We start from the raw sequence: 10,845 nt of genomic DNA on the forward strand, positions 1-10,845 counted from the left end.
AGCTCCAGGGGCGAGGCTTCCCCATGCCATGCCGCAGACTCCTCTGGCATCTGCTGGGTGCCTTGGAAAGCTGGGTCCTGCCAGTCTCGTCTCGTCTGAGCCTGGAGCTACGTGTGACTCCAGCACCAGGCCTGGCATCTGGGCGCGCCCTGCTGCGGAGCAAGTGCCCTCAGCCACGGCTGCAACCTGTGCGTGCGCCTGGAGTTGGGGCTGGCTCGCACGTGCACTGGCGGGAGCTGGTAGTTGTGGCTGGTGCAGGAGTGACCCGCTCCGTGACTCTCCACCTGCTCGCTGGGCGCCTCGGCACTCCATCGCGCTCCAGGGGCTCGGCCAGGGTATTGACCAGCTCCTCCCGTGCAGTGGTGCGGACCCCTTGGCTCGGACCACGGCAGCTCCAGGCCACTTGCCAGGGATAAAGGCCCCGTTATGGAGGGGAGTGTGAGGCAGCTAAATGCAAAGGCTGCTGTGCCCATGCTCAGCCGTGGGGACTGGGTCTGCAGCTGGTCCACTTGGATGGGCCAGGCCTCACGAGGCACTGCAAGGCAGGAGGGGAAGGCTGCCGTGCCCATGCCTGTGCTCCTGCCGCTGGGGCTGCCGCGCGCCCTGCGCACCTCTGGGCGCAGCGCTGGCTCCAGGCCTGTCCCCTCGGCCAGCTCCCGTTCAACCCGGCGCCCGACAGTCCGCCGCAGCCCTGGCATTCTCCCCGGGACGGGGGAGGCTCCCAGGCCATGAACTGCCGTCACAGGGAGGCTGGGGGGTCCCTCGCTGGTGAGCAGGTGCCAGGGCCTGTGCCCTGTCCTCCCGTACCCACCTGAGTCAGTGTTTCCTGCCCAGGTCTATCGTGCCAAGCTGGACAGCGACAGCAGCAGCTCGCTCCAGTGTGCCAGGGGTGGGGCCCCGTCATCGTCCCAGCTCAGCGTGGCCACGCTGGGACGCAGCTCCTCGCCAAAGGTACTGGCTGGGGCTGGCGTGTGGGGGACACGGGGAGCACTGGCTCCATCTTGCCCTCCTCACAGCGCGTGGTCTGGCCCGTTGCTCTGGGAGCTGCCCTGGGATTCGGGCAGCCGGTGGGACCTGAGGCCCTGTCCCCCTCTGGCAACCTCTGCCAGTGGGTCTGCTCTGCCCCAGACCGTGGTCAAGGCCTCGTGGGCAGGGCAAGCCAGAGGCCTGGGGTGGGTCAGGCAGGGCATCCTCATCCTGCCTCTTGCCCCCAGGGCCCCCTGCACCCACAGAACAGCACGGGCAGCCTGCCCCGCAACCTGGCAGCCACGCTGCAGGACATCGAGGCCAAGCGCCAGCGGGCGCTGCAGCAGAAGGGTGAGTGCCTGCGCCCAAGCCTGGGCACCCTGCCCAGGGAGCAGTCGAGCGACACCACGGCCGGGCTGGGGCTGGAGCCTGCCTCCCCAGCGCTCGGCCCAACTGGCCTATGGCATGTCCCTCCTGCAAGCCTCGGGCACGCCATCCCCTTGCCTCTGCCACAGTGGGCAGCCCCCACCCTTGAGTGGAGTGCAGACAGACGCTCACCAGGGCTGGTCACTGCTCCACCCTCCAAACGGGCACGAGCTTGGCCCCTGCTCCCTGTGTGCTCGCATAGCTGGTGCAGTGGGAGCAGGGCCAGGGGGGTCCAGGTGGGCCAAGCGCTGCAGCCCCCTGAGCCTGAGCACTGCATGCTCCTTGGCACCGCTCTGGGGCTGGGGGAGGAGATGCACACGATTCAGTGATCCCTGCGGGGCTGTAGCCCTTCCTGCCCCCAGCTGGCCTCGGGGCTGGGTGTCGGTGGCCCTGGGATGCACTCAGCTCTGCTCTGCGTAACCAAGCCCTGCTGGGGCCCGGGCCTGCGTCCGGCATGCTCTGAACCCCACCTGGCCCCTGCCAGCGGGGCTGAGGAGCAAAGGGGAGGCCCAGGGCAGGCCTGCAAACAGGCCAGGTGCCCCCGGAGTAGCTGACCCAGGTGGGGGATCCTAGGAGGGCCGGGGATAGGACTGGGGCCATGGCCAAGGCTGGGCATGTGGCAGGAGGGGTTTCCCACTGATGCTGCAGTTCAGCTGCACTGGGCACTGTCAGCCCCACACTCGGCAGGAGAGGCCATGGCTCTGCCCAGGCCCCCAAGCCCAGGCTCCCTGCTGCACAGCAGGGCTGCAGTTGCCAGTCTGCCCGACCATTGCGGCGGAGCGCGGCGCGGCGCGGCGCGGCGTGCACAGGGGCCCTTCTGAGCTGGTGGAAGGGCTGTGTGGCCAGGTCCCGGGGCAGCACTACTAGCCCCTGCTCTGCTTGTCTCCCGACCCGTGGGCAGTGCCTCTCTCACAGTCTCTCGCTTCTCCCTTCTCTCCACCTGACGGCGCGGTGCGTCTCCAGCCGGCTCGCTCCCCGTGGAGCCCTTGCAGCCAGACGATGTCTCAGGTAGACACCTGGAAAGGCTGGGCCTCCCAGATGTGCCCGGGCAGTGGCATGGCTGGCTGTTCCTTGAAGGCACCTGATACCCTCTGCCAAGGGGGCACAGCCAGCCTGGGCCTGGCTGAGTCCATGTGTGCGAGTGTGCCTGCTAGTGTGCTGTCCCTGTGCCGAGCTGCCCTGGGCTGCGTGCCGGGGCTGGAGGGATGCCTTAGCTGGCCCCTGCGCATTTGGGGCTGGTGCTTTTCAGGCCAGAAGCCTTGCTCCTGTAGCCCCAGCTTCCCCATGCTAGAGGCGGGCCCAAAGGCCCTGCATCCTATGCCCCTGCCTTGCTCAGGCCTGTCCCCTCTCCTGCCCCAGCATGTGCTGGAGCCCTTGTAGGACCTTGGCTTTGTCCCTGTGCCTCCTGGCAGCCTACCATCTCCCAGGCCCACGGGGCCCCTGCTAACTCGGAGCACAGGGAGCATGGGGCTGGCAAACCCGGCATTAGGCTGCTCCCGCTGTGACTGCTTTGCCCAGCCCTGCACCCGCCAGACTGACGCATGCACCTCCCTGCTGTCCCCACTCCTCACGTCTCTGCAGGCAGAGCTGCCCCGGGGTGGCTGCTGCAAGCTGTGGTCCTGGAAGGGCGCTGTGGCTGCGTGTGCATCTGGGGTGGAGGGTTCCCTGAACGACAGGCTCTCTGCTGGGAAGAGCTGGGCTCCAGTGGCACGGAGGCAGTGCGCTCTGCCAGTGCCCAGCACCATCACTTAGACCCGCCTGGCCCAGGCTGGGAGCACAAGCTGGGACCAGGCCATGATGTGCGTCCCCAACACGCGGCAGGGGACTTGCCTTGCTTCCGCACCCGGTCATAACCGCAGCTCCCATCTCATCCGCCTCCATCGCACTCACTCCACTAACTGCAGCGCTCCGGCCAGGCCAGGGGAGGGGGCACCTCCCAGGCCGGGCTGCAGGAGGGGGTCAGGCCCTGGCGGGGAGTGGCGCATGCCACTGCAGCCGCCTTGCCGGGTGCATGGACAGACAGACTCCCTCCCGGGCTAGGTCAGGGACAGGCACTGTGGCTGGCAGCCGTCGCTCAGGCGCACACACCTGCACAGATCGGCAGGGTGGAGGATGGCGCCAGGATGGAGGCCGGACGTGCCCCGCTGGGCGGTGCTGCCACAGGACTCACCCAGGCGGGAGGTGCTGCCCGGCCATGCGCTCCCCACGCTCCTGCCCCTGCCCTGCACGACTGAACATGGAGTCGCAGATGCCTCCAGCCCCCCGTGCCGCGCCGTGCCGCGGCGCTCCGGGTGCTGCCCTCCCGGTGACCTGCCCTCTGTTCTTGTTCCCTGGAGCTGCAGGTCAGCAGGTGATAGAGGAGCAGAAGCGGCGCCTGGCGGAGCTGAAGCAGAAAGCGGCAGCTGAGGCGCAGTCCCAGTGGGAAGCCCTGCACGGGCCGCCCCACTTCCCCCCACCCTCCTACCCTCCGCTCATGCATCACTCCATCCTCCATCACCACCCCCCGCACGGCCTCGGGCCCCGGGCTGAGGACCCCGACCATGCCTACGACACGCTCAGTCTGGAGAGCTCGGACAGCCTGGAAACCAGTGTCTCCACCGGCAACAACTCAGCCTGCTCGCCCGATAACATGTCCAGGTAACCCGGGCCTGCCCCACCATGCCCCACGTGGCAGCCCTGTGCAGGAGAGGGTCCGTGTGGCCAGGGGCAGCCGCGTGGCACCGGGCGAGCCCACGACTCCCTCGGCCTGTCGCGCTGCAGCTGGCCCTGGAGCAGTGTCCGCACAGCTGCGCCGAGGGAGCTGCGGAGGTCCCGCTCCCCGCCAGCCCCTGCAGACCAAGGCGTTGGCAGGCTGTGCCAGCCCAGGCCCTGCTCCCGTCCCAGGCAGCTCACCCGCCCGGCTTGCTGCCTGCCGCTGGCTCCGGCTGTTGCTTACGAGGTGCCGTGCCAGTCAGGCGGGGGCAGCCATCTCTGAGCATCTTTGACACCTCATCCCAGCCGCTCCCATCCTCCATCCCACGTGCACCACCACGCTCTGCTCTACACGTGCTGCTGCTCAGGGTTGTCTGGGCTGCTGTGCAGGGGCCGGCAGGACTGCAGAGCCTGGCCCAGCCCAGCACCTCTGGGAGCAGGAACTGCCCAAGCTGCTGCTGTCCTCGGAAAGGACATGAGTGTTGGGTCTGGGAGAGGCAAGTCTTGCAGCTACCAAGGCAGGAGATATTGGGAAGAGGCCTTGGTCGAAACTCAGGGCCTTGGGAACATGAGAAGGAGCCTAGTAGGGTGGGATCCCCCAGTGCAGCAAGGGACGCTATACATGGGCAACACTGTCCGCCTACGCCTGCTCTGGGAGGGTGCTGGTGCTTGTGTCTGCCCAGCTTCTGGGCCCGGTTGGGCATGCAAGCAGAGCTGCAGGCCTCCAGGTGCTGGTGGTGGTGGCCCTGGCTGGCACGATGCCTGGGAGTCTTGATGGCAGTCACCCCCAGCAGTGCTGGCAGTGACCCTGGGCTGATGGACTCTGAAATGTCCCGGCGTCTGCATGGGAGGGCAGCGTGGGGCAGGCCTGGGAACGCCCCAGACCAGGGGTGCGTCGCCAGTGATTCTGTGGCTGCAAACCGAGGGTGCCAGAGAATGCGCCCAGTGCTGGTGCTGCAGCATGGCCCGGCCTGCAGCAGGTCCTGGCTCTGCTTGAAGGAAGGGAATTTCCCTGGATGGACTCTCCCCCAGCGCCTGCGCTGCCTTGGGGTGACGGCACATAGGGCAGGGTCCTGTCCTCCATCCATCGGCAATGAGACCAGGACGCGCAGGAGGGTGCCGGAGGCCTGGGCACTCCCTGCACGCTGTCAGCTCTCTGGGATGCCTTCAATCCCAGAAGGACATGCAGGGGGGCAGGCAGGTTTGGGGTCCTAGTCTCTGAATGCAGCTGGGGCTGTTCGCTCACAGCAGAAGCGGCTGTCTGCTTGTCCTGGGGAGCCCAGGTCAGGGAGGACACATGCAGACTTGCTCCCCTGGCTCTGAGCCCTGGGCATGGGCTCACCTGTCCTGGCTGCTCAGCCTGTGCCCAGGACGCTGCTGGCTGTTGGAGTGGTTCCCATCCCTCTGGAGCTGCTGGGCTCCTAGCCGGAACGATGGCACCAGCTTTGCCTTGCAGTGCCAGCGGCGTGGACGTGGGGAAGATCGAGGAGATGGAGAAGATGCTGAAGGAGGCCCACGTGGAGAAGTCCCGCCTCATGGAGTCACGGGTGAGTGGGGCCAGCGCCAGGGCAGTGGAGCCCCGTGCCTTGGCAGGGAGGGTGTGCTCCATGCACCCACCCCACCTGCACAGTGTGGTCACACGCCATGGGGCAGGCCCCTGTCCTTGCCCACACGCTGGGAGCAGCGTGGGCTGAGCCTGTGGCTGTCTCTGCAGGAACGGGAGATGGAGCTGCGGCGACAGGCCCTGGAGGACGAGCGGAGGCGGCGGGAGCAGCTGGAGCGGCGGCTGCAGGATGAGACGGCCCAGCGGCAGAAGCTGGTCGAGAAGGAGGTCAAGATGCGGGAGAAGCACTTTTCCCAGGTGAGGAGGCCCCAGCACGGCTCCGGCCCAGCTTGCAGTCACAGCCGCGTGGCCCGGTCCTCTGGCCTGCTCTGCCGCCGTCTCAGGTGAAGCTGAGCGCAGGAAGATCCGGGGAGTCTGGGCCCAAGTGGAGGTGCAAGTCTGGGCTGCCGTGTGCGGGGAGAGGGGGAGCTTGGGACAGGTCCAGGCGTCCCTGGCTCTGGGTGCCCAGCGGAGCAGCGCCTGCCACACTGGTGATCCCCGAAGGCTGGAGCTGGTCCTTACCAGGCGGTGCTGCTCCCCCCAGGCACGGCCCCTCACCAGGTACCTGCCCATTCGCAAGGAGGACTTTGACCTGAGGCTGCACATCGAGTCCTCAGGCCACAGCGTGGACACGTGCTGCCATGTCATCCTGAGCGAGAAGATGTGCAAGGGCTACCTGGTTAAGATGGGCGGCAAGATCAAGTCCTGGAAGAAGCGCTGGTTCGTCTTCGACCGCATGAAGCGCACAGTTTCCTACTACGTTGGTAAGAGGCCCATCCACCGCCCGCGCCTCAGTCCGCCCCTCCCTGCCCCGCGGGCATGCGGCAGCCCGAGCCCTGGCGCTGGCTCCCGCGTGGGGATGCGCAGGCCCAGTGGGGCGCGCCCTCTCCTGTGGCCTGTGAAGCCGAGCGCTGACCGGGCCCCTCCCTTCTCTCCTGTGCAGACAAACACGAGACAAAGCTCAAGGGAGTGATCTATTTCCAAGCCATAGAGGAGGTTTATTACGACCATCTCCGCAGCGCTGCTAAGGTGAGGCTGGGTCCTGCCCTGGGCGTGGGCTGGGCTGAGGCAGGTTGCATGGTGCTGTCCTGCAGGGCACTGAGGCAGACGCAGCAAGACCACGGCGTAGAGCTGGGGATGAAGCCTCGTGGCATTGCAGCCGAGCCGGGTGCAGCAGGGCAGGGCAGCGCGGGGCCGTGGAGCCCTCTGCGGAGTGCGGGGCCCGGGGCGTGAGCCGGGCAGAACCACGTGCGGGAGCCCGGCCCCTGCTCCCCCGACCCAGGTGCCGGCAGCGACCGCTGCGCTGCCTGGAGCTTGCCGGTTGCTCCTGTCACTGACCTCCTGCCTTGTGCTGCGTGCTCCTGAGGGGACTCTTTGCTGGTCCTGGGAGGACCCTGCCCCCTTGGTGCCAAAGGGCACACGAGCTGGCATGTTACTGGGCAAACGGGCTGTCGGATGCTGATGCGTTGTGGGGGCCCGGCCCAGCCTGAGGACAAGGGCAGGGCGATGGAGCACCACGTGGGACCTCGCTGACCTGGCCCAGGATGCTTGGGTCCTGTGGCACAGTGCCCAGGGCAACCTGGGGCCGTTGGGGAAGAGGGGCGGGCTGGGCGGCACGACTGCGCCAGACTCCCCAGCTCTGTCTCTTTCTTTCTCCTTTCTCTCCTCCCCTAACCAGAAAGGACTTTTCAACCTCAGCCTAGCAAATGTACGTATCCACCCGCGGGCCACACTGGCACTAACAAGGCTCTCGCCCTGCGCCCGTTAACCCTTGGCTGCCGGGTACTCTCTAACCCATGCTGTGATGGTGCTAACAGCAGGGCCGTCCAGCTCCCACAGCGGGCCTGGTCAGGACTGACCCCCTGCCCCGTCTTGCCCCTGGGGATGGAGCATGAGGCAGAGGCAGGACGCAAAGGGGCTGCACAAGCGAGCTGGGTTGTGGGCTCCAGCAGCTCCTAGCCATTGCTGCTGGCCTCAGCTAACCCAGGACTCTGAAGGCACAAGGTGCCCGGCCGAGCTCCCGCTCCGGCTGCAGGCCACAGGGCTGTCCCAGGGAGCAAGCCCCTGTCAGGTGCTCCCAGCATTTCCATCCCCATCATCTGGAGCTGGACAGCCATGTCCCTCTGGCCTCAGCCTGCCAAGCGCAGCAGGCCTGGGCCTGAGTGCTACCCCGTGCCACCGCACAGCTGAGCCAGGGTTGCAGCCGCGTCCGTGCGCCAGGTCCGAGTACCAAGTGGTTCTTTCTCCGGCCAAATGGAAGGGCTGCAAAGGTGCTGTGAGGAGAAGCCATCCACGCATGGCGCTGCAAGGAGGCCTGAGTGAAGCTGAGCAGGCAGAGCCCATGGTGTGCCCAGCTGCTGCACCCCAAGCTGCAGCGTGGAGCTGCCGGCGGCAGCACAAGACAGGCAGACAGCTTGTGGGGGACCCTGTGTCCTGGGGACAGCATGTGGGGTGTGCAAAGCCTCCTGGCAGCATTGCTGTGGTTGTGCAAGCTGCCGCTGTTGTCAGGCCCAGAGTACAACCTCCAGGAGAGATGCATCTGGCCAGTCGCCCCTGCTCCAGTGTCCCCATCATCCCAGGGCCAGGTCCCTGCTGTGCTGCATGGAGCTGCGGTTCTGCCAGACCCCGGATTTGCACTTCTCATTAGGGCCGCTGTTTCAGGGTGCAGCATCTGGGCACAAAAGCGGGGGTGACCATCTGGGCACTTGGACTGTTAACGGCAGCTCACTCTGCCCACGGTGCAGTACTGGGGCCTGCGCGTAGAGCTGGCTTCAGCATCGTGTCGCCATGTGAGGACACTGGCACCTACCTACCAGCCCACTGGCCTGTGCGCTGCTCCAGGGGCCTCAGAGCCAGCAACTCGAGCCCGTCGAAAGAAGAGTCCCGTGATGGGATCCTGCACTGGACAGCTGCCTCTAGCAGTGTGCTCCCCTCTAACCACGTCTGCTCAGCTAACAGCTGCTTCTGGGCTGTGGCGTGGGACCAGGGGCTGAGACACTCTCCTAATCGCCTCTATCTTCATTTTCTTCTAGCAACTAGCAGATATCCTCCCCACTCGCTTCCGAAGAGAGGTTTGTCTCCGTGCGCTTGCCTGTCCCTGCCTGTTTTCCTGGTGTGCCAGGTGCCTTGGCCTGGCTGCCCTGGCGTGCGCGTGCTGGTTTTGCACAGGAAAGGTTGAGCCTTGCTCCGTCCCATGGTCTGTGCGCTCCGAGTACTGGTCTCCGCTCTGCTGCTGCCTTGCACTTGGCTTTCTGGGGACAGGCAGCAGAGCACTCTTTGGGATGCTGGCCCCACCACTATAGCCATGGCTGTAACAGCATGGCAATCAAGGCATCTTTCTTTTAACTGGGCAGAGACACGCTGCATCCCCAGGACGCTTTGGGGTTGAGCAGCTGCCTGTGGAGCAGCAGATGCTTTGCTGTCAGCTGAGATGGGCTGTGCAGGTTGCAGTGACAGGCTAAATGGCACGGTTCCCTTTGGCACCCAAAGCTTGGCAGGAGGGGGGCAGGAGTAGGGGTAGGGACAAGCAAGCACAGCCATTCCCCCGAGCAAAGTGTTGATGGGATAACATGTCCCTGGGCTTCAGGATCGTGTCTCGGGGGAGGGGGGTGGGTGTTGCTGAGCAGAATGGAGGTGCTAGGAGGGAAGGTGCTGCCATCCCTCGCCGGGCTCTGCCCAGGTGTGGCCTTGAGTGTCTGCCCAGAAAGCAGTGGCAGAGGCTGGAGCCAAGGCAGAAGGGCCATGGGGTCACAGGGCTGTGGTGCTGGCCTGGTCAGGGCTCTCCTGCCTCTGCTCCAGGCACCTCCTGCAGGACGGAGGGAACGCAGCAGCCAGAGGGGGAAGCCAAGACCGTGTGCAAGGCGGGGGGGGCCCAGACCCCTGCTTGCACCAGGCAGCAGGGGCTGTGCGGTCAGAGCCTGCCTGACTGGTGTGGGCACCACCCTCCCGTGTGCCCGGTGCCTCCCTGGGCAGAGCTGCGGGCACGTCTGACAAGCACGGTCACTTATCCCCCAGCGCAGCTCACACGGACGGGCGGGCAAGGGCTGCCCTTGTCACACAGGCGTGATGTAGGCCCAGTAGCAGTCTTGCTCTTCAGCCAGACCCTGCTCCCAGCAGTGCAGCCTCGCGCTAGCCAGCACACCCAGGGTCTGACTGCAGCGCTGGCACCGCGCCACCCCCCCGTGGCCTTCCCCAGGCACGGGTCTACAGGCAGGGGGGCTCCTTGCCCCAGCAGCAGCAGCGCTTGCTCCCAGGCCGTGGCAGCTTCGTGGTCAGCTGCAGCAGCGCAGCGTCGCGCCTGGCATCTGCACCTCCTGCTCGGCTGCTGCCCCGGGGCCAGCAGGAGGCCTTGCCTGCCCCGCTCATTGCTCGTGACCCTGCGGAGGGAGCTGCGGCCCTGCAAGCAGCCCAGCCGGGGGGCCCGCAGGCTAGGCACGTGGTCTGAACCCGTGCACCAGGCGGGGACAGGTGTGAGCCCCCAGCGGGACCCCTGCCTGCAGGCGTGTGCTCACCCCCTCTCTCCGTCTCGTCCCGCTCTAGAGTCCCAACCCAGCGCTCACCTTCTGCGTCAAGACCCACGACCGCCTCTACTACATGGTGGCCCCGTCGCCCGAGGCCATGAGGATCTGGATGGACGTCATCGTGACGGGGGCCGAGGGCTACACGCAGTTCATGAACTGAGGGGCCCTGGCCCCGCCCCGCCCCGCCGCAATTTGCCTTCCCCGGAGCTGCGGGACGCGACGGCAGAGCCGGCCCCGGGGCTGGAGCCCGGGGACTTCGCGCCGGAGTCCTTCGTTTCATGCTGCAACTGCTCCCCGAGGAGCAACAGGTGCTCAGCCCCGCCGGCCCGGCCCGGGGGCTTTTATACGGACCAGACTTTATTTTGTAACAAGCCTGTCGGCGCGCTGCCCCGTGCCACGCGAGAGCTGCCAAAGATGGGCGGAGGCCCCGGCCAGGCCCCGCCCGAGCGCCGACCCGGGCTCCGCCGCCGCTCCGGGCTGGCTGGGCACGCGGCCCGGCCGTCTCCCCGCCGGCGCGGGCCGGGCACTGACCGGTGCTGAGCGGCCCTGACAGCAGAGCCCCCCGACACGTGCATCCGGGCCCCGCCCCTCCCGCGACTCCGGGCCAATAAAGCTACAACCAGCCCCGCGCGTCCCGCC

The 10,845-nt window shown here is 66.8% G+C and overlaps 1 protein-coding gene across 23 annotated transcripts in view; it reads left to right on the forward strand.

Moving 5' to 3' along the window:
- PHLDB1 (pleckstrin homology like domain family B member 1) overlaps positions 1–10,830 on the forward strand; it is a 45,307-nt gene extending 34,477 nt beyond the window's left edge. For 14 of the 23 annotated variants that reach the window (XM_090026836.1, XM_090026839.1, XM_090026837.1 and 11 more), the window contains 11 exons: positions 835–951; positions 1,215–1,317; positions 2,356–2,400; positions 3,729–4,029; positions 5,540–5,630; positions 5,798–5,944; positions 6,231–6,450; positions 6,630–6,715; positions 7,365–7,394; positions 8,719–8,757; positions 10,226–10,830. In XM_090026836.1, the coding sequence (XP_089882962.1) occupies positions 835–951; positions 1,215–1,317; positions 2,356–2,400; positions 3,729–4,029; positions 5,540–5,630; positions 5,798–5,944; positions 6,231–6,450; positions 6,630–6,715; positions 7,365–7,394; positions 8,719–8,757; positions 10,226–10,366 (1,320 nt within the window). In that variant the 3' untranslated portion in view covers positions 10,367–10,830. The remainder of the gene's footprint in view (positions 1–834; positions 952–1,214; positions 1,318–2,355; positions 2,401–3,728; positions 4,030–5,539; positions 5,631–5,797; positions 5,945–6,230; positions 6,451–6,629; positions 6,716–7,364; positions 7,395–8,718; positions 8,758–10,225) is intronic. The other 9 variants (XM_090026833.1, XM_090026850.1, XM_090026835.1 and 6 more) reach the window with 6 other exon arrangements.
- The last annotated feature ends 15 nt before the right edge of the window (positions 10,831–10,845 follow it).

This window comes from Crocodylus siamensis, chromosome 14 (genome assembly GCF_052110815.1).
Source record: "Crocodylus siamensis isolate JL-2025a chromosome 14, ASM5211081v1, whole genome shotgun sequence".
Classification (NCBI taxonomy): Eukaryota; Metazoa; Chordata; order Crocodylia; family Crocodylidae; genus Crocodylus; species Crocodylus siamensis.